Genomic DNA, 23,102 nt, shown 5'->3' on the forward strand with positions numbered 1-23,102 from the left:
CAAAAGTTAAAGTCAGTGAAAAGTGAAGTATTTCCTTCTTTAACCGCGGACAATTTTTATAATAAAGTGAAATTTAAGTAATATACCTAAAACCTCTACAGTACAAAGAATGTTGCCAAAACATCGATAAAAGATAACAGACAATGACGGCGAAAACTTGGTCGAGGAACTATTGGTTCCCATTGAATGCAACAATGAATAAATTCACGTCTCTCTGAAAAATCCAAACAAATCTTTTGACTGACAGTTCGAGAAGTCCGAACCGAACTTTTCGACGGATGAAATTAATTTGACGTATTCGGTCCGCAACCAGTTGTTACGTATGGACATGCCGGCGCATGGCTATTTGCGCATCTGTTGGAGAAGTTGACGTACATTGAATCCAAATCAAATGGAACAAGTGAAACATTAGACAGCCAAGTGGGTTTACCTTTTCGCGTTAATTACTTTGTCGACATAAATACGTATTACGCCCTGATTTTCCTACACACGGTCATAAACGAAGTACTGTACTTGAATTTTGTATGTGCAGTCGATGTTTTGTATTTGACATTTGTTGAATATTACTGCGGCCTGCTCGCAGCTCTGAGGTAAGAGTCCACGTGACTGTCCCCACCTACGAGACTGAGAAATAAAATTGTGGCCAGTTTCGGTTGGAAATTAGCTATCGCGTCGACAAAATTGTTAAAATCAATGTTCTTATTTCCGGATAACATCGTGGCTTAGCTGTATCATGGAAAATGCACACAATTTGAAAGGCGGTGTCGACGATCCGTTAAAGCACGTCACGAAGAACGGTAAATCTTATTCCATTGTCGTTTACAGCATTCAAAGACACACCGAGGCGATACAGTTAGTACATGCAATACATGCAATCACTTATTACTTTCATGGCTGGTAAGGTTTAAGAAAACTTTCTAAAAGTAACTCGTCGCCGTCACTCGTTATTTGGAAAAATGACTCACTGCCTTTACCGTTGCTCGTCTCGAAAAATGACTCAAGAAGTAATGAGTCGCTACGATTTTGGTTATATATTTCACAAATTATGAAGATCTTTTTTTTACAATACGCTGCTGCCCATACATGTATATGTATACATTATATCCGTTACAATTATATTCGTTACTATTACATAAAAAGAAATATAATAACTGTTACATAATTAATGAAGAAATTATGTCTCTTCTTATCTGTTATTGAGAGAAAGTAATTGAAACGCTGTTACAAGTGACGTGTTACTTCTCACAGCCTTGATAATAGATAAATAGTAAATACGTACTGTGATAAATTAATATTAATATTAATATTAATATTAATATCTCATATATTACGGCAGATTTATTGATATCCTGGAGTCATTGTACAGGCTACCCCTTTTCATCCATATGGGTTGTATCATGTTGATGATAAGTATTATAGGATTTCAGGTGCATTTTCGTATATTGAAAAGCGTACGGTAATAATTATGCAATGATCTCAATGAAGTGATACATTTCTTTGCAGGCGATAACATATGTCGACGACCTGAATCGCCTTTCACAAAGTTGTGTTTATCTTAGTGTGTGTCTTATTGGTACATTTTTCGAGAACTGGCAAGGTCAGAAAGTCATAGATTCCAATGAAAAGTTGTACCATTCCATGTACGTTTAATGGAATACGTTTAATATATATCCAAAATCGCAAAAATTGTAGAATTGGTAAAACTGAGTCCCTGGCGCACAAATGTCGGATACATCTTATAACGTATGAAATAAAAATAATCTGTTACAGATATAACATGAAATGGTATGAAATGTCATGTGCAGCAAAAAAGCTAGTAATTTTGATCATGCTAAGAAGCTTAAGACCGACGCAGATAACGGCCGGCCAGATTATCGTGATGTCATATGAGAATTTCAGTGCGGTGAGTGCTATTGTATTATGTGAAAGTGAAGCATGTACAAGCTTATTTTTTATTGTATAATTTTTGGTTTTAGGTAATACGAATGTCCTCGTCATATTTTATGCTGCTGCGATCTATGCAAACTATGTAAAATATTTTTAGAAAATTCGCGATTATCGAATTTCGCAGTTGGCTGAATTAGTATAAAGTAGATATCCAGTAGTATATCCAAAGTAGATAGTCGTCTTATTTGTACATTTAGATAATTGTAGGTACATTTTAGGAATTTCATACGTGAATAAATAAAATGTAAAAAAGAAATTGTATAAATAATATTTGTCACTTGTAAATAATCTTTTACAGTTAGGTTAGTTCCTGTCAAACGGAAAAATTCTTATAAAAAATTTGATAATAATATGTCTTCTGATTGAACAAGATTACATGTGTGCGTGTGTGTGCGTGCATGCATGCGTTCGTGTGTGTATATATATATGTATATATTTTAACAATACAAACATTTAATTTCAAAATTCTGGCAACGATGAAAATACTCTAGGAGAGGCTATAGATTGTGTTCGATCACTTATACACATCATTATACTATTATCGTGAAATATATACTTACTTTGCATCTGTTTGCTTTCCTTATTTGCTTCTCGGAATATAAAGCTATTTTCGTTTGATTTTACTATTTCATCTCTCTCTGTCACTCTTGTTTTCTTTCTCTCTTTCCCCACTCTCTCCTCTCAACCCCTCCAATTTTCTCAAACACATTCTCTTTTCCACTACCATCCTCATCAAAAATTTACCATAAAATATATGTATAATTTTGTGAAGCTTTGTAGTGACGATGATCACAGGTACCTTTTATATGGAGGTACATTTTCCTCGCTTTGAGCAGAACAGAATGACGAAAATCTTTCTTTGGGTGGTAAGTAAAGTAACCTGATGGTTGCCCTCTAACTTCGTCATCGCAAGAAATTGATCTCTCACTATACTAAACATAAAAAGAAAAAAAAACCAGCGTAGAGATGGTCTCATTATGACATAACGTTTTATTTCAGAAATTAAGCTGCTTTCTAAAAGAAAGCATTCCTCTATAGAATCTACTATAGTAGCACTACGCAATTTCGATCGTCCATCTTTCTAATAATTCGTAACAAATGGTCAGTCTCTACAAATTGATACTTGCTGTTGCAATCAATTACAGACGACTTGTTCGTTGATTTGATAATGGAAACGTAACAATGACAGTGTGCGTTTCGCGGAGCCTAGTTGAAACGGAATTTTTTATAAGCAAACGACTATGGATCTATATCCCGAGTGAAGTGAATTTTACTGTTGTAATGTGACGATCCTACACGAGACGCGAGATGGACAATCCCGACAAGTTCTTTCGAGAATCGCATTATAATATCGTGCGGGTTCTTTTGAGTCTGAGCGGTCTATGGCCCTTTGATAGCAAAGCCACTCGTTACGCAATTTATTGCGGGTACCTATTAGTAGCCGGATCTGGTTTCACGTTCCAGGTACAGAGAGAAGACGTGCCTTGTTATCGAGAGATATCAAGTATATCATTTTGCATGTCGCGTGTTCGTTTCCATTGGCTAACGGAAAGTTACGGCAAAGTTACATTACAGTTAGAGCTACGAACGGAAAACAGTAAGACTTGCTCTCCAATCTTTTGAAGTGAAAAGTGGCATTATTTTTTCATTCAAGATGATAATAAAAATTCACTTTGTAAGAGTGACCGTCCAAAAGAGACAACAGAAATGTAAAAAAAGCGCTAAGTATGTCTCTTCCACTAAAAAAAAAGTTTAGTTTAAAAATGTTCATAAAAAAATCGATACAAAAAATATAATTATCGGAAAAGAAACTTTAATCAATAGCGTTGAGAAGAAATACAACAAACTTTGCAAAATTTAAAACAATATTATAAAAAAGTCGTGAAATCACTAAAAAGGTCAAGTATACAGGACATTCTACTCTTCACTGCTGCATTGTTTTTATATAATAAAGAGATTTAAAAAAGTTTAAAAATAAAATTAAAAATAATTAAAAAATAAAAATTAAATAAAAATAAAATTAAGATTTATTAAGATGGAAACACTTGGCGTGCCCTTCTTTAACTTCTCTTTTAATGCATCTAATGTGTATCTAAGGTGTATTAAAACAAAAGTAAAAAAATGGCAGGCCAAGTGTTTTTGTCTAAATTTTAATTTTATTTTTCATTATATCCCACATAAATCCATACACACCTTGTATAATAGAATAAGAAATCAATATTCACGTTCCATTCAAGTTTAATCAACTGTACGGATCAGTAATGAAACGCGCGAATGTAATCTGTGGTGAATTTAGGTGATGGGTATGCTCGAGGTTCGGTCGGACATTGCCGAGGTGATTGATTTTGCACCATTCGGGATTCACATTACGCTCATTGCAACGAAAGCGGCCTGCATTGCGTGTACTTTACCCAAGGTGTGTAAGTTAAAACGGTACGGGCCGATAATCGATGTGATTAATTGATTAATCGATATAATTACGCGTCAACCGATAAGATACGCCTATATGTCCGTAAGATCGGGAGGTGAAAGAAGGAACAATGCGCTCACAATTGGAGTAACTTAAAATTATAGGTCAAGATCCTGGTGATGAAAATGAAAGAGCATTGGACTTCCCCGAAGACGGAAGAAGAGGCTACAATTCTGCGTGCCTATGCAACATATGGCCAAAAGTTTGGCTACGTGTACACAGGTAAATGTATCGACTAAATGTGACTGAAACGTGAGTTTACTACTGCTACTGAATGCAATCGATTTCAAATTAAGTCAATTGAAATGTTCGGTCAAAAGTTAAAGTCAGTGAAAAGTGAAGCATTTTCTTCTTGAACCGCAGTCAACTTTTATAGCAAAGTGAAACTTAAGTAATACATGTAAAGCTTCTACAGTACATGAATGCTGCCTTTCGTCGACGACAAATATCAGACAATGATGGCGATAACTTGGTCAACGAATTATTGAATGCAATAATGGATAAATTCAAGTTTCTCTGTAAAATCTAAAAAAACCTCTTGACTGACAGTTCAAGAAGTTTCAGCCGGACTTTTCGACTGATGCAATTAATCTAATGTATTTGGTGCCCAACCAGTTATTTTGTTTGGACATTCCACCCTTTATCTAATTGAGAGTCTGGTGGGGAAGTTGACGTACGTTGAGTCGAACGTGGAAACAAATGGGACGATAATATTGGAAACAAATGGGACAAGTGAAACATTAGACGTCCCAGTTCCAGTGGGTTTACCTTTACGCGTTAATTACATGGTCGACGTAGACACGTATTACATCCCAATTTACATACACACGGTATTGGCCGAAATGGTGTACTCACTATTAATGTGCGCAGTCGATGTCTTATATTTGACATCTGTTCAATATTACTGCGGCCTGCTCGCAGCTTTGAGGTAAAAGTCTACGTGATTTCCCCAACGAGACTGAGAAATAAAAGTGTGGCCAATTATTGGTTGAAGATTAGCTACCGCGTCGATAAAAATGTTAAGATCAATTTTCTTTTTCCGGATAACATCGTGGCTTAGGTGCATCATGGAAAATGCGCATAATTTGAAAGACGGTGTCGATGATCTGTTAGAGCACGTCACGAAGAATGGTAAATCTTACTCCATTGTCTCTTACAGCATTCGAAGACACACCGAGGCAATACAGTTAGTACATGCTATCACTTATTACTTATTACGGCTGGTAACACGTGTGGGAAAACTTTCTAAAAGTAACTCGTCGCCGTCTCTCGTTACGTATTTGGAAAAATGACTCACTGCCTTTACCGTTGCTCGTCTCGAAAAATGATTCAAAAAGTTATGAGTCGTTATAATTTTCGTTACACATTTTATAAAATTATGAAGATCTTTTCTTTACAAAATGTTGTTGCCCATACATGTATATGTACAATTATATCCATTACTATTACATAAAAAATAAACATAATAGCTGTTATCGTTAATGAAGAAATTAATGAAGAAATTAAGCCATCCCTTATCTGTTATTGAGAAAAAGTAATTTGTAATAATGTTACAAATGACGTATTACTTCCCAGTCTTAGTAATAGATAAATAGTAAATACGTGATGAATTAATACACTTTTACATGTTATGGCAGATATATTGAAATCCTGGAGTCATTGTATAGGCTACCTCTTCTTTTGCATATGGGTTGTGACATGTTGATGATAAGTATTCTAGGATTTCAGGTGCATATTGAAAAGCGTACGGTAATAATTGTCCAGTGATCTGAATCAAATGATATATCTCCTTGCAGGCGCTAGTAAATATCGACGACCCGAATCGCTTTTCACAAAATTGTGTTTACCTTAGCGAGACTCTTCTTAATATGTTTTTCGAGAACTGGCAAGGTCAGAAAATCATAGATTCCAACGAAAAGTTGTACCATTCCATGTACGTTTCATAGAATACCATATATACGTTTCTAAAATCACAAAAATTGCAGAATCGGTAAAACTGAGTTCCCGGCGCACAAGTGTCGGATGCATCTCATAACATATGAAATAACAATAATCTGTTGCATTGACAGATATAACATGAAATGGTATGAAATGTCGCTTGCGGCGAAAAAGCTAGTAATCTTAATCATGTTGAGAAGCTTAAGACCGATGCAGATAACGGCCGGCAAGTTCATCGTGATGTCGTACGAGAATTTCAGTGCGGTGAGTGCAATTCTATTCTGTGAAAATCCACGTACAAGCTTATTTTTTATTGTGCAATTTTTGCTTTCAGGTAATACGAATGTCCTCGTCATATTTTATGCTGCTGCGATCTACGCAAACTGTGTAAAATATTTTTAGAAAATTCATGATTATCGAATTTTACAGTTGGCTGAATTAGTAGAAAATAGATATCCACCGATCGCTTGATTTGTAAATTCTAGGTGAATTTCATATGTAAATAAATAAAACGTGAGAAAAGAAGTTGTATAAATAGTATTTGACTTGCAAATAATCTTTTACAGTTAGGTTTTCCTGTCATGTGGAAAAATTCTTATAAAAAATTTGACAATGCCGTTTTCTGATTGAGGAAAATTACACAAATGTGTGTATGTGTGGCGTGTGTGTAAATGTGTGTGTGCGCGCGTATGTGTGTACACATTCTAACAATACCCACAAATAATTTCAAGAAACTGGACTTTTGTCAGTAATGGAAAAAACATTAGGAAAGGCTACTGATTGTTTGCGATAACTTATGCACATGATCATACTATCGTGAAATATATACTTACTTAATAATCATTATTTGTCTTTTTCAGAGTATAAAGCAACTTTTGATTGCTTTACAGTTTTATCTTTCTCTATCTCTCTTGCTATCTCTCTCTCTCTCTCTCTCTCTCTCTCTCTCTCTCTCTCTCTCTCTCTCTCTCTCTCTCTCTTCTTCCGTACTCTTTCCTCTAATCTTCTCTAACTTTCTCAAACATTCTTTTCCATTTTCTTATCCGAAATCTACTGTAAAATATATGTATGATTTTGTGGAGCTTTATAGTGAGGATGACCACAGGTAGCTTTCATATGGAGGTATATTTTCCTCGCTTTTGAGCGGAACAAGATGATGAAAATCTTTCTTAGCGGTGGTAAGTAAAGTAGCCTGCTGGTTGCACCAAAACTTCGTCATCGTAAGAAATCGACTTCTCACTATACTAGTATAAGAAGAAACAAACCAGCATAGAGCTGTCTCTTTGTAACATAACGTTTTATTTCAGAAATTTTCCATTAAAACCACTTTCTAAGAGAATCCTCTATAGAATCTATTACAGTAGCACTGCGCAATTTCGACTGTGCAGCTTTCTACTAGTAATTTGTAAGAAACGACCTGTCTCTACAAATTGATGCTTACTGTTGCGATCGATCTTAGACGACTTATTTTTCCGGTTTGATGATGAAAACGTAACAATGACAGTGTGCGTTTTGCTGAGCCTAGTTGAAACGGAATTTTTCATAAGCAAATGACGTAGATCTATACCCCGAGTGAAGTGAATTTTACTGTTGTAAAGTGACGACTCTAGACGAGACGCGAGATGGATAGTGCCGACAAGTTCTTTCGGGAGTCACATTACAATATTCTCCGCCTTTTACTAAGTATCAGCGGCCTATGGCCGTTTCATAGCACGAACAAACGCTATGCAGTTTACTTCTTATGTTTACTAGTACTCGGATCTGGATTAACATTCCAGGTATAAGTGCTTTAGACATGTACTGAGAAAAAAGTAAATCTGAATATTTATTTGTGAAATATCAAATTTATTTCTACGATATAAAGCTTACTTTCGTGAAATAAAGTTTATTTCACAAATAAATTTTTCTGTATTTTTTCTCAGTTTATCTCGCTATCGCGAAACGCATACTGTAACCTCGAACAATCAATTGCATTATTCAGTGGAAAGTCTAAAAGATTATGTGTGTTCCGCTATACTGAGAAAGAAGACATGAAAATTTATTGGTGAGATATAAAGTTTATTTATAAAAAGAAATTAGTTTATTCATAATTAACTTTAAAATTTTTTCATAATTAGTTAATTCATAAATAATTAGTTTATTCATAATTAATTTAAAAAAATTAAGTTTATTTATAAAAATAAATTTTATTTCGCATGAATAAACTTTATTGCACAGAAATACTTTATCACAATAATTTTCTCACAAATAATTTTCAAGTATTTTTCTCAGTATATTGGTTAAATTAATCGTGTTATTGCTATCTAGTATGATAATATTCGTTTGCGTGATGGTGTTCGCGTGCGTTTTCAACAGAACTGCATCATTCTATCAGATCAATGCGCTACAACGGAATACAAAATTTATGTATCTCGCCGAATTATTTAACTAATCGCATCGAGATTTATCGCGAAACAATAAAATCATGTAGTGCAATTACATAGAATACAATTTCGATAAGTTTAGGTGTTGGGTATAATCGAAGTTTGGCCGAATTCCTTCGAAGTGCTCGATTGCATACCTGTGTTACTTTATGGTGTAATTCCTATGATAAAAGCGATCTGCTTGGTATATACTTTACCCAAGGTGTGTAAATGAGAATGACGTTAGGTATATTAATTGATGTGATTATACGCGAAATTCGAGAAACGATGAAGTGATGTGCGATTTTATTTACTATTAAATTGACTTCGAGCTGCAGATTAAAATTCTCCTGACCAAAATAAAAGACCACTGGATCGCTCCGAAGTTGGACGAAGAGACTAAAATTCTTCGGTCTTATGCGATCTATGGAGAAAATTTCGGCCATCTGTACACGTGTGAGTATACGTGATTAGGGCGGATAAAAACGGAGATATGTCATTCTCTGACGCAGGGTTCTTAAGTATCTTAAGGGAATCTTAAGGGACTTAATGTATTCGTAACCACACGGTTAACCTCACGGAGAGGAAAGTTTGATTGAATTAACGTGGCAATGAACGCATCAAGCACTCTCTGGTTGTAGAAAACAGAATTTTTGGTTCTTAGGAATCAAATTCGATTCTAAGAAACGAAAGTTCGGTTTTGTGCAATCAAACGCATTTGGCTTCTACACTGTCACGTTAATACTACCAATCTTCTTTCTCCGTGAAGATTTCTATCTTGGCCATTCCGTCTTGTTTCTGTCCGTGACACTGCTGAGCAAATTCTTGTCCGTACAATCCAGTGAGGAATCCGACGCACTGAATGAAGTTCAAGGCGCTCAAAAGGGAATGCCTTATCGCGTAAACTACATTGTCGATCTAAACACATATTATGTTCCGATTTTTCTACACACGGCCACGTGCGAAGTATACTATCTGCTATTAATTGTCTGTCAAGACGTCTTGTACATGACACTTGTGCAACATTGCTGCGGTCTGCTCGCAGCTTTGCGGTAAGAACAATCTTCTTCAAAACTGGAAACTTAATGACTTTTTCTAGTGATAAATTTTCGTATCGGCAAAAAATTATTTGTTTCATGCCCGAATAATTTAAACCTTAGATATCTCTTGGCAAATACGCTTCAATTTAAGGACAATGTCGATGATCCAACAAGGATAGTTGCCAAGTACAATTGTTGTGCAAACGACAAATATTACGCGAGTATCGTTTACAGCATTCGAAGACACGCCGAGGCAATACAGTCAGTGGATTCAATTATTTGTTACTTTTATGGATATATAAAGTATTTGACAATTATTTACACATCCCGTTATCCGGTCCGTGTGCAGATAGATCTCATTAAACTGAACACAAACTTTCTTTACCATTTCGCAAACAACCAGGGAGATTCTGAGTTATTAATTAACGAAGATTAATGAATGATCATATGTGATACAGTGGATGAGTTGTGACAGCGACGTCTACTGTCGTCTGCTTGTACATTAACTCAAATTGAACAAAAAAGTCTTCCACCATTTTGTAAATGACTACGTGAATTTTTAGCTATTAATTAAAAAAAAGATTAAAGATGAGTGCAGAAATGTGTGCGATAATACACCAATCTTCTTTAACTAATAAGAAAATATTGCATTTTTTTAGTTATTTTAATATCATTTTGACGTCATCGCAATTCTTTTTCCATCTAAGTCTCCTGTGAGAGAGATGTCTTTCACCAATTTCCTCTTGAATTAATAACTCAGAATTTTGCGTGGTTGTTTGCGAAGTGGTAGAGTTTTGTACTCAGTTTAATGAATTCTACTTGCACACAACGGTTAATAATAAATTGTCAATAATTGTCAGAGATTCTAGTATACGTGCATAGTAATACGTGTAATAATAAGTTGATATACATTCCTATTTATTGCGACAGATTCATTGATATCCTGGAATCGATATATAGATTACCTCTCTTTCTACATGTAGGTTATATTGTTGTCCTCTTAAGCATCGTAGGATATCAGGTGCATCAAAAGTGTATCAAGTATACAAAGTATAAATAAATGTTCAACCGCCTCAATTGCGTTATGTACCACTTTTTCCAGGTGATAACGTATGCCAAAGACACGAGTCGCCTTACACAGTGCGCTATTTATTTCAATGCGGGTGTCATTAACGCGTTTTTTCAGAACTGGCAGGGTCAGAAGATTATAGATTACAGCGAAAAGGTGTACGAATACGCGTATGTTTAATGCAATATTAGAAGCACGTTTTTCGAAATTGCAAAACTCTTCTATATTGTCAAGATAACGAAATAAAATACACCATGGTAAAATAGAATGTAATAATGTCTTGTCGCGTAGCGATTACACGAGCAGTTTAATATACAAAACGGTTTAACATTAGTCTGTTACACTTGCAGATATAACGTCCCATGGTACGACATGCCGAACGCGACGAAGAAACTCGTAATATTAATTATGCTGAGAAGCATAAAACCATCTCAAATAACGGCCGGCAAGTTTCTCGTGATGTCGTTCCAAAGTTTCAACGCGGTGAGTGCATGATTCCGTAGCATGTAAATGCAAGCACGTGTGTGCAAGTTCTTTCCTCACAAAACGTATAAATCTTAATTTAAGATAATGCGGATATCGTCGTCATATTTTATGCTACTACGGTCTGTGCAGTGAAAGTTTTTGGAGCATGATTTAATGATTAATTCAATCGATAGAAAATAGATGTGCTTCGAACAAATGTTTTGTATATCTTAGAAGAATTTTGCTATATAATTAAATAAAACCGAAAAGTTATACAAGAGAGTGACATGCTTCATTTTTTAATAATTTCTACATACCACGACAGATATTTTCCTTTTCATATAACAAATATGACGATATTTTCTAATTGATGGTATTGTATGTATGTATGCTGTAATAGTGGACAAAGCAAGCTCTAAAACAATGTATTTGCATTAACTATAAAAAGAAAAACCGTCTATACCTCAAGAACCATTTATTGTTTTCGATAAATCGTATGACTGACATCCGTAAAATATAGATATTTTAAAAGACCTTTATAGTAGACAACCACGTGTGCTTTACATATAAAAGATATACTTCCCTTGCAAACCGAGTAACATCGAAAACCTCTCTGCAAGGCGCCAAGGAAAGTATCACGAATAGAACGTTTTACCGTGCGAGATTTTGATTTTCCAGTAAAACCAGCACAAGAAAAAAAGCTATCGTACATTTTAGTCGTATAAAAGAACGAGAAACAGTCGTATAAAAGTCGTATATTTGTAGGGTGATGTCTTATAGCGGTAATTTGCAATTTAAACTATCTCCTACATGAGAGTCTCTTATGGTCTACCAAAGTACTACCGTGCAACTTCAGCCGTGTAGTTCCTGAAATTCCTGATTTATAAAAAATGGTCTACCTGCAAACAGACTCTTATAATATTACCATCGATCGCGCCGGTGGTTTGGTAATGCAGACGTAACAGCGACTGCATGTATCTCGCGGGCCACGAAGGCCAAAGTTGAAACAGAATTTATGATAAGCGATACCAATGTTATCTATAGTCCTGGATAAAAATGAATTTCACTGTTGCAAAGCGTCCACGCTAGACACGACGTAAGATGGATAATGCCGACGAGTTCTTTCGGGAATCGCATTACAATATTATTCGCGTTCTACTGGGTCTCTGCGGTTTATGGCCTTTTCATAGCGTAGTCAAACGCTGTGCGATTTACCTCGGATTCTTGCTCGTAGTCGGATCTGGATTGACGTTCCAGGTACACGCGATTGACGTGTCTTGCTGTCTACTATATTAGCTGTCGCGCAGTATCACGCTTACTGCTCGCGATGTTTCTTTCTTTTTATATTATCTAATGGAAAGAGTGAGAGATTAAACGTTACTCGTGTTGAGAGTTAATTGTTGCTTTGGTGTTTTGCACGGAACAATGTACGTTTACGGTGTATGCGTGCATTTTCAACGCGACCCCATTTCTCACCATCCGCCTGTAAAAGAAGAGAAAATACACGTGTCACCTATAGAGCTGTTTAGTCAACCGCGTCAATTTGTCACCAACTGTGCGTACAATGTTATTGTCGTGAATTCAGGTAATGGGTATAATCGATGTTTGGTCAGATTCGTTCCAAGTGCTCGATTGCTTACCGTTGTTAATTTATTCTATGGGCCCCGTAATGAAGGTGGTCTGCATGATATATAGCATACCTAAGGTGCGTAAATAAGAATGGCGTTGACCATATTAGTCGATGTGATTACGTTGAGATCGGCGAGTGACTTTCCTTTTTTGCTTTTACTATTAAATTGACTTCGAGCTGCAGATCAAGATTCTCCTGATCAAAATGAAGAAACATTGGTATTCTCCAAAGTCCGACAAAGAGACGAAAATTCTCCAATCTTATGCAGTCTATGGGAAAAAGTTTGGTTACGCGTACACGAGTGAGTACACATTGGCCAATAACAATTGAGATTTGTTATTTTCTGTGCAAGTAATTTCGAGTGAAACATAGCTTAACTCATTCTGATAATTAGTTATTTTGTTTGGTCATTCTATCTTTTACCTATTCTCGACTCTGTTGACCAAACTCTTGACTGCGCAATCTAATGAGAATTCCGACATGTCGAGTAAAGTTCGAGACGCTCAAAAGGGAGTACCTTATCGTGTTAATTACATGGTCGATCTGGACACGTATTATATCCCGATTTTCTTACATATAATCACATGCGAAATATTATATATGTTATTAATTGTCTCACAAGACGTCTTATATCTGACGTTTGTGCAATATTGTTGCGGTCTGCTCGCAACATTGAGGTGAGAGCATTCTCTTTCGAAACTGAAAACTTGAAGCGTGACATTTGCTGATTAACCCTAGAACCCTAAACATAGATAAAATTTGCCCAGACCAACTTTTACCGTTCTTAAAATCACGTCTTTTCATTATAACTTCTTCCAACTTTATCCAATCGCGAAAACGTTAATAGACTTATATTCCTCGATGTTTTCTACACCGATTAAAAAAAAAACATTGAATTTTGACCATTTTTGCGGAGTTACGAGCAAACGAAGACTGGTTAAAATTTACTCATGTTTAGGATTTACGTAAATTTTGGACGTTTAGGCTTTTAGAGGGTTAAAAGTGAATGCTCGCCCTGTCAAAAGTCGAAATTAACCTTCTCGAATAATATCGCGCCTTAGGTATCTCTTGGAAGATACGTTCGCATTTCAAGACAATGACGACGATACAACAAAGAGAGTTGCACGCGAAAGTCGATGTTACGCGAACGTCGTTTACAGTATTCGAAGACACACCGAGGCGATACAGTTAGTACATTCGTTTAATCGTTGGATTTTTATGAGCAATATCACGCAACGACGAATTAATATGTTCTTGCTTATTACGACAGATTTATAAATATCATGGAGTCGTTATTTCGGCTACCTCTCTTTCTACATATGGGTTGTATCATCTCCGTCATAAGCGTCGTAGGATTCCAGGTAGCATTCGTAGAGTACGACAGATATCCAGTGATCGCAATTACACTGGATACTTCTTTTTCCAGGTAATAACAAACGCCGAAGACATGACCATCCTTGCGCGGCACGGCATTTATTTTTGCGGGGCTGTAATCAACGCGTTTTTTGAGAATTGGCAAGGTCAGAAAATCATCGATTACAGCGAGAAGGTGTACGAATACGCGTACGTTTGAGACAATTTCAGAAGCACGTTTTCAAAGTTGCAAGTAACATTGCTGATTATTAAGATAGCAAAGTCAAATACACCGGCAAAGTATCAGGTTGGTCAAAAAGTTTGGCTCGTTTCTTGACAAATGGCGTCACACAGTGTAATGTGTAAGTGCTAATAATGTTCTACTGAAACGTCATAGACAACGGCTTTGATTACTGGACGAATGATTTGTTTCTTTAGAATGAAATAATACTCAAATTTGACTCAAAATCCGAGCACAACTTTCTGACAGATCGAATTGATTTCTTGCACTGCGATTATTCGAGAGAAATCCGATATCGTGTGAAACAGTTAATAACGTCAGCAATATCGCGCTTGCAGTTATAATACGCAATGGTACGACATGCCGAATGCAACGAAGAAACTTCTAATATTGATCATGTTAAGGAGCATAAAGCCATCGCAAATAACGGCCGGTAAATTCATCGTGATGTCGTATGTGAATTTCAACGCGGTAAGTGCAATTGTTTCATACGTATTGGAGGCTTTCAAAAGTTCCTCAGATCGTCGATAACTGGTTCAAAATATGTAAATCACTTTACAATTAGCAAGCCAACCAATTATCTGAAAAGTGAAAGAAAATAGCAAACAGTTCAATTGAATATTATGGTACATTGCTATTCTGTTTTTATATTACTAAAGGAAATAAATCTAAAAAGAAACGAACTTTTGCAAACGTTTAATATATACTGGCTCGTGTATTTCTGTGTGCGCGCACAAACTTTTGCTCATAAAATCTGTAAAATTTCTTTCAAGGTAATGCGAGCATCGTCATCGTACTTTATGTTACTACAATCCATGCAATAAATAATTTCGGATGTAAGGTGTCTATCACATAGAATATGTCTATTACGATTCAACAACAATTAGCTCATGTATTAGAAAATATTTATAGCGTTATCAACGCATGATTTGTGCTCCCAAATAAATTTTCTATATCAATAAACAAAAATATAAACCAGTCAACATGTGTGTGTATATGTGTGACAATGTATACATGTATATATATGTGTGTGTGTATATATCTGTCGTTTCTAAACAAATTTTAGATGAACACATTATGCTGTTTATCGTTTGAATATTTCAATCGCGAATTTTGATTGCATCATATCGCGCGTGCATAAATATGTAGTAGTGCATAAAAATAATATTAAAAGTGTCAGCAATTGAATGTATGTCAGGAATTTTAATAATTTCCAAAAAATTTTTGCGTATAATTAATCTCCGCAAAATATCGCATAATAGCGTTTCAACGAAAACGTGCAACGAATGATCGTACATTCGCTTAGGACACAAAGAGAACGGAAAAATTTTAAAAATCATTAAATCAAAGAAACTTCAAAAAATCTTGATTGGCAACGCTTTGTAAAATAGACCGAATTTCGCTATCATCAGAGGACTTCTTCACATTTTTCGCTATCGACAATGGGTTTCTACTTTCCACTGCTACCTCAGCATAAGAAGTAATCATTACAAAACCGTACGTTCGTACGGTATTTTTAAGCACGATATTTTTTTGCCTGTGATTTGCAAATTAAATGATTTTCTGGTGGGGACTTCTATAGAGTCCGTCAAAGCACTACACCGTTTAAATTTCTGCCAGACAACTTGCGCTCTAATTTGCCGCAGCTAGTGCGGGCTACAGCAGATGCCGTGTCATCGATCACAAAATGACTGGTTTCGTCTAGCGCCAGCCCTCATGGCCACTCGCGGGTGTACATCGCGGCCCTCGGCAGGCAATCGACGTTAAAACGGAATTTTTCATAAGCGGCTGATGTGAGCCGCGTGCCTCTCTCGAGCTAAACGAATTTCACTGCTGCGAAGCAACAGCGACAGGCACAAGAGGGAAGATGGATAGTGTCGATAAGTTCTTTCAAGAGTCGTATTACAATATTATTCGCGCTCAGCTAAGTTTCATTGGCGTGTGGCCCTTTGACAGCGTAACTAAACGATACACGATTTGCTTCGGATTCTTATTGCTACTCGCATCTGGAGTAACGTTCGAGGTATAGTAACGTACGAGGAAGAGCGTTTCAATTCTCACTTATACGCAGTAACTTACAACGCTTTTCTTTGTGTCAAGATATCTTCAAAATTGAATGTTACACTCATTAGAACCTGATCGTCCATGTTATTTTGCATTTCCCGTATTTGTGTATAAATACGCTATTCGCACTTTAACACGATGTTTGCCATGAGGATGATCGTTTATTATCACTGTGATACTAACGTGTGTTGATTTACATATAAAACATAACTAATCGCACACAGCAAATTGAATATACTGCCAACAAAGAGTTGATGAAAATAAGTTAACAAATATAGGGTACACTCTTTGTTTACAGAGATTATATATCTATTGTTATCTCAGATGTTGAGAGAATTAGATGTCTCTACTATTCCAACGAGTAATTGAAAAAGCTGTACGGGGGACTCGGAAAAAGCTTGTGAATCGTTTACATAAAGCTTTTTCAATTACTCGTTGGAATGATAGAGACATTTATCTCTTAACATCTAAAGTAGCAATATTATGTGGACACGTAACACAAATAGTTCCGATCTCCCCTATGCATTATTGAATCGCATTTATTTACTTAGTTTGAGTAACTCAAATTTTAATTAAGTTATGAAATAATTAACAGAATTCAGCACGGTCAATGTGTTAACTTTCCGTTAGTCGCGGGTTTTTGTGGAACAAGAATAGAGATTTCATTAAGCGTTTTATTTAACGTTTACGCTTACGTTAAAGTTTACGTTTTATTAATTAGAAAGAAATCACAACACTTTTAGGAAGCACAGAGTGTACCATTTTTCACAATTTTAAGTATACTTTTATGGGAAAATAGGAAAAATATGGCATGTATTACTCTAACCTCTATTTTGTGCCATACCAAAACCAAGTTGCTCAGATACTCGCGACTACTGAAAGATGCATCTTCTGCTTTACGCGATTAGTTAGTCGATAATGGAGAGAGAAAAGTGCGAGATTGATACATGTCATGTAAAGTTAGTTAATCAAACGTGCATGGATTCGTGTCGAAAAAGGTAATGTAATCCGTAATGAATTTAGGTATTGGGTATGATTGACGTTCGGACAAATACGTTTGAAGTGATCGACTGCTTACCGTCGTTAGTTCTAAGTGTGCTCACCACATCTAAAGTGATCTGTTTGGCATGCGCGTTACCCAAGGTGCGTAAATCAGGATAATATTAACCCTCTGCTAACAACGTTGGGGTCAGATCTGACCCCAGGCAGACGTTGCTGGATATGTTCCGCAACTTCACGTTGTCAGCAGAGGGTCAATCGATGCGATTGCTCCAAAATACAAAGATAATTAACAAGTAAACCTACCCAAAAATTACACTCCGATTTCTTTCTAATTTTGTACAAATGTAGAAGTACAACAAATATTTAGGTCATATTTTTTCATTTTGGCCCACTTTGAGTTGAAAAGTTTAAAAAATATTATTTATACAAATAATTTGTCGGTTTGGCGGAGATTCGAATTACTTTTGACTGATTTAACATAAATTGAAATATTTCGGTTGGAATCTCAGTTAAAGGAATTTAGAATGATTCGTGTCTCAGCTATGCCGATTTTGTTAAAATTATTTAACTATATTTTGTATTCAATTTTATTTCTCATGCATTTTTGTTGTATATAAATAATTTCTCAGTTTGGCCGAGATTCGAAGCACTTTTGACTGATTTAGCACAGATTTAAAATATTTTTGTTGGAATCTCGGCTAAAGGAATTAAAATGGTTCGTGTCTCAGCTATGCCGATATTGTTAAAATTTTAATTAAAATTGCCGAATTTCTCTCTCTCTCGGTTTATCCAAGATTCAAACAATTTTTGACTAATTTAATACACAGATTTACAATATTTCGATTGGAATCTCGGTTAAAGAAATTTAGAATGATTTGTGTCTCAGCTATACCGATTTTGTTAAAATTATTTAACTATATCTTGTATTTAATTTTTATTTCTTATGCATTTTTGTTGTACTTGTTAATAATAGAAAATTAAAAAGCTATAAACTGTCCGTGAAATTCAGTAGGCCAAAATGAAAAAATATGACCTAAAATATGACTTAAATATTTTTTGTACTACATTTGTGCCAAATTAGAAAGAAATCAAGAGTGTACCTTTTGAGTAGGTTTACTTGTAAGTCGCGCGTAATTGTACTCATTATTGGATTGATTCTGAGCTACAGATCAAGTATCTTCTGATTGAAATGGAAAAATATTGGTGTTCCCTAAAATCGGACGGTGAGACGAAAATTTTGCATTCCTACGCGATATATGGACGCAAGTTCGGCTTCGCGTATACAGGTGAGTGGTGCACATAGTTCAAGTGCAATGAGAACATAAATATTTGGATACTGTCTGCACGAATGTTCGCAAATACTTAATTATTAATTATAACTAACGTTGCTCAACGAATTTGTATATTAATCAGTCGTATTACTCGGTCATTCCGTCCTTTTTCTGTCCGCAACTCTGTTGAGCAAGTTTATCCGCATAAAATCCAACGAGGGATCAAACGACTCGACAAATTCCGTGGGCGCCCAAGCAGGTGTACCATATCGCGTTAATTACTTGGTTGACCTGGACACTTATTACGCACCAATTTTCATACACACGGCCATGTGCGAAGCGACGTATGTGTTCTTTTTAGTCGTGGTTGATGTTTTGTACATGACATTTGTGCAACATTGTTGCGGTCTACTCGAGGCTTTGAGGTAAGAACCAATACAGAATAAGATTGAGCTTTCTCGAAGATGCTCGTTTCTAAGTCAGTGGTCGGCTTTTTGCGCTACTTAATGTCAAAATCGCAGTTTCCTTATTTTCGGATAAAATGTTATCTCAGATATGTTTTGGAAAATTCATGCGAATTTGAGGGCAATGTCGACGGCATGATTTCGACACTCAAGCACCCATCAAGAGACAGTAGGATTTACTCAATTGTCTCTTACAGCATTCGAAGACATTCTGAGGCGATACAGTTAGTATATTCGACTGTTCGTCATTTTTAGAAATAGTTGTAATAATAATATGTATATTAAGAAAAAAATATCTAAAAATTTACAAATATTTATTAAGTGGGTATCATTTACTTAAATCAAAATTCTTTTCATTTAAATTGAGTATTGTTTACTTAAACCAAGTTAATTTTTAGATATTTTTTCCTCGGTGTAGATAATACACGGAAATTTCAATTCCAAAAGGAGACCAGACGAAAAAATCGCTGGTGAGAAACTATCTCTGTTAGAATGACTGAAAACATTCGTCTGAACATTAAGTTGTATTAAAAATCGGTTGAGATAAATGAGAGCGATTGGCTGCGTAGAAACCTCCTGCAGCAATCTTTCTGTTCCCACAAGCGAACTTTTTATCTGATCCTTGAGCAACAAAAAATTCACTTACAATAACAGACATGTTTTTTACGTGTAATAATAAGTTAAGATGTTTTTATTTATTACGACAGATTCATTGATAGCCTAGAGTCGTTATTCAGGCTACCTCTCTTCATACACATGGGCTGTGTGATATCCATTATAACCACCGTTGGAATTCAGGTACATTTTAAATATACGCTCAATAAATATAAATGCACGGAAGAAAAACTTCAGTTCGGCTAACTGAATGGGAAGACCAGACAAAAAACTCGCTGACGAGAAACAATATTCTTCTCACAAAGCAAAGAACAATATTTGACTCTCATTTGCCTTTTATTCTTCTTGCATCGAACGAAAAATATTCCTGTTACTGTGACCAAAAACATTCGTCGGAAGGCTTAGATAATAAGTCCCACTTTACAACAAGTGTTTTAAACCCTGAGCTTTATGCTTTAAGCTCTAAACTGTGATGTATTTCCGGCCTTAAATATTTCTGTGCTACCCCAAGCCTCAATTTCTAAGCCTTCAGCGAGTTGGTTTACTCCCATCTTTTAGAGCTTAGGACTTGAGGCTTAGAATTACCGATGTAATTTCTCCATCATAAGGCTTAAAATGCCTATTGTAAAATGGGATTTAATCCTGTTGATACCAATTTTGTTTTTTAAAAATTTTTCACTTCATTAATATATAATATAGTTTCAGCAAAAAAATTAAAAGTTTTATAACTTAAATGTAAATTTTTAGGCAAATAAAAGCAAAATGCTGATGTTGGAGCGAATATTTTGGGGGAAAATGATGGAAGTAATGTTTGACAATATTAAAGAACGTGCCGGATAGGTTTTCCAATATTTTATAATGTACGCGGTCAACCTATTACATCAAATCGATCCTAAACCCCAATCCTTAATATTAATATTAATTAACTTCTCCTAGTCACACTGAGATTATGCATTTTTTGACTTGTAATTATAGTTGCGAAAAATATCGTCTCAGCGAATCTGGCTTATTATTTTATTTATTATTCTTTCAACATTTAATAAGATATTCGTTTCAACATCAGCGTTTTGCTTTTACTTATGTTGTATACTTCGAGAGCGTATACATAAAAGTTTGATGTTTGGCGCTAAAAAGATAGAGGCGGAAGTTTTTGGGAGGGCATATTTGTTGCAACAGTAATAAATAGAGTGATAGCTAATATGTTCCAAGTAGCAAAGAAGCTAATATTGAACAAGTTTATTATTATGGTAGGAAAAAAGGATGTCCCATTAGTAGAGCAAAAGGTTAGAATCAATGAGATAACCGAGAACGATAGGCTGAGTAGAAACCTCCTATGGGAGTCCTTTTGTTACTACAGCCGAGTTTTTCATCTGGTTCCCGAGTAAAGGGAAAATTCAGTTACACCAACGGATAGCGTTTAATGATTCCAACGAGATAGTGTGCTTCTCTTTCCAGGTGATAATAAACACGGCGAACATAAGTCGCGTGTTACAACACTCCGTTTATTTTAGCGGGGCTATCATCAACGCGTTCTTTGAGAACTGGCAAGGTCAGAAAATCATAGATTACAGCGAAAAGGTGTACGAGTCCGCGTACGTTTACTGCAATATCGGCTGCACACTTCTAAAATCGTGGATTAGTTCAAATTGACTGTTCGCAGCACATCGATTATTCGACGAACTCGAACGTTGTATGAAGCAATCGGTGATATTAGCTCGTTACACTTACAGATACAACGCGCAATGGTACAAGATGCCGATTGCGGCGAGGAAACTCCTAATAATGATCATGTTAAGGAGTATAAAACCGTCGCAGGTAACTGCCGGCAAAATCATTGTAATGTCCTACGTGAATTTCAATGCGGTGAGTGTAACTGTCGGACGCGTACACGTTCATTGTTTGTGAAGCAAATGAGAGAAATTTGATTCCAGGTGATCCGTTTATCGTCGTCATACTTTATGTTGCTGAAGTCTATGCAGTGAAACGTTCCAAAAGTAATAGGCGATATTTATTACGTCGGACGTCATTCATCACGACTTAACTAATTGGCTTATCTACTAGGAAAGATACAATGTGTATAGACGTATAGTCTGTACATCTGAAATTGAATTTTTCTGTAACATACAAAAGTATTATTAAATATCGCTGAATTTCGATCATCCCGTAACAAGTTTGCCTTGCTAAGTTGATACTGTTAATTCAAATCTAAAAAAGGTAATCTAAAAAAGCGAGCTCGACACACGAGTAGTCCGTCTCGGAATCGTGTTAGAAGAACGTAATAAATATTATGAGTAACCGTGATTTTGTTAATATTAAAATGGAATCTTAAACACGGAAAAAACTTATCCAAACCAATTTTTCAAACGTTACCGTTTTTAGAAACACGCGTTTCGTTTCTTTATTATCAATTTTTATCGAATCGCCTTTATTTTTAACCTCATTGAATCGCAAAAGCATTACTAGTTTCACATTCCTCGATGTTTTCTACATCGATAAAAAAAAGTATTAAATTTGGATCAGTCTACGGAAGTTGTGAGCAAGTAAAAATGTATTGGGTAAAGTTTACCCATGTTTAAGATTTATGTAACTTTTTGACATTTAGTGTTACAGGATTAAGGATCACGATCCATACCAAGAGAAAGAATATCTGAAGGGTAATAAATATTTATTTTGTGAATACTAATAACATATTTACTTAAATCTAAATTCTCTTATTTAAATAAAATAAACAATTACTTTCATGAAAATCTAAGGTTTCCTCAAGGTTTTAAGAAAATATGTATTTTGTTATTTCAAAAATATTTTATATCAGTACAGAGGGTACTTAAAAAAAATGTTAATACTTATACGTAGAAAAAGTTACTTATAGTAACTTATGGTACATTTACAATAACTAAATTACTAATATGGAAAATTTGTTAAAAAAATTATTAACACTCATATGGAGAAAAAGTTACTTTCATATAAATATTATATTAGTTCACACTGTTTTGAAGTATTCTATATAGGTAAATATATTATTAGTAACCACTCAATAAATACTTACTGTTTCTTAAGTATTTTTTCTCTCAGTGTATCCGCGCCGAGTCTAACAAATGTTGAGCATTTCCAAAAAAAAAAAACCTGTCTAG

General features: G+C 35.3%; 5 protein-coding genes across 5 annotated transcripts in view; all 5 read left to right on the forward strand.

The window, feature by feature from the left end:
* LOC116851309 (odorant receptor 67a-like) overlaps positions 1-2,114 on the forward strand; it is a 5,583-nt gene extending 3,469 nt beyond the window's left edge. The window contains exons 4-9 of the mRNA XM_032830608.1: positions 296-590; positions 727-852; positions 1,337-1,427; positions 1,504-1,640; positions 1,771-1,903; positions 1,977-2,114. Coding sequence (XP_032686499.1) covers positions 296-590; positions 727-852; positions 1,337-1,427; positions 1,504-1,640; positions 1,771-1,903; positions 1,977-2,033 — 839 coding nt within the window. The 3' untranslated portion in view covers positions 2,034-2,114. The remainder of the gene's footprint in view (positions 1-295; positions 591-726; positions 853-1,336; positions 1,428-1,503; positions 1,641-1,770; positions 1,904-1,976) is intronic.
* Positions 2,115-3,255: 1,141 nt separating this feature from the next.
* On the forward strand, positions 3,256-6,973 carry LOC116851314 (odorant receptor 67a-like). Its single transcript, XM_032830614.1, has 9 exons — positions 3,256-3,411; positions 4,244-4,363; positions 4,522-4,639; positions 5,033-5,345; positions 5,478-5,603; positions 6,055-6,145; positions 6,214-6,350; positions 6,487-6,619; positions 6,690-6,973. The coding sequence occupies exons 1-9, from the start codon at positions 3,256-3,258 to the stop codon at positions 6,744-6,746; spliced, it is 1,251 nt and encodes a 416-aa protein (XP_032686505.1). The 3' UTR covers positions 6,747-6,973.
* A 477-nt stretch (positions 6,974-7,450) lies between these two features.
* Positions 7,451-9,813, forward strand: LOC116851310. The gene is made up of 4 exons (XM_032830609.1): positions 7,451-7,477; positions 8,861-8,980; positions 9,090-9,213; positions 9,527-9,813. Exons 1-4 carry the CDS (start codon positions 7,451-7,453, stop codon positions 9,811-9,813), a joined length of 558 nt encoding a protein of 185 aa, XP_032686500.1.
* Positions 9,814-13,495: 3,682 nt separating this feature from the next.
* LOC116851325 (putative odorant receptor 85d) lies at positions 13,496-15,388 on the forward strand. The gene is made up of 6 exons (XM_032830628.1): positions 13,496-13,638; positions 14,023-14,148; positions 14,232-14,322; positions 14,388-14,524; positions 14,894-15,026; positions 15,329-15,388. Exons 1-6 carry the CDS (start codon positions 13,496-13,498, stop codon positions 15,377-15,379), a joined length of 681 nt encoding a protein of 226 aa, XP_032686519.1. The 3' UTR covers positions 15,380-15,388.
* Positions 15,389-16,422: 1,034 nt separating this feature from the next.
* Positions 16,423-21,999, forward strand: LOC116851311. Its single transcript, XM_032830610.1, has 9 exons — positions 16,423-16,578; positions 17,643-17,762; positions 18,790-18,907; positions 19,029-19,317; positions 19,446-19,580; positions 20,064-20,154; positions 21,427-21,563; positions 21,702-21,834; positions 21,903-21,999. The coding sequence occupies exons 1-9, from the start codon at positions 16,423-16,425 to the stop codon at positions 21,951-21,953; spliced, it is 1,230 nt and encodes a 409-aa protein (XP_032686501.1). The 3' UTR covers positions 21,954-21,999.
* The last annotated feature ends 1,103 nt before the right edge of the window (positions 22,000-23,102 follow it).

Source organism: Odontomachus brunneus, unplaced genomic scaffold, assembly GCF_010583005.1.
Source record: "Odontomachus brunneus isolate Ranch 3 - 2012 unplaced genomic scaffold, Obru_v1 Obru_scaffold_171, whole genome shotgun sequence".
NCBI classification, from domain to species: domain Eukaryota; kingdom Metazoa; phylum Arthropoda; class Insecta; order Hymenoptera; family Formicidae; genus Odontomachus; species Odontomachus brunneus.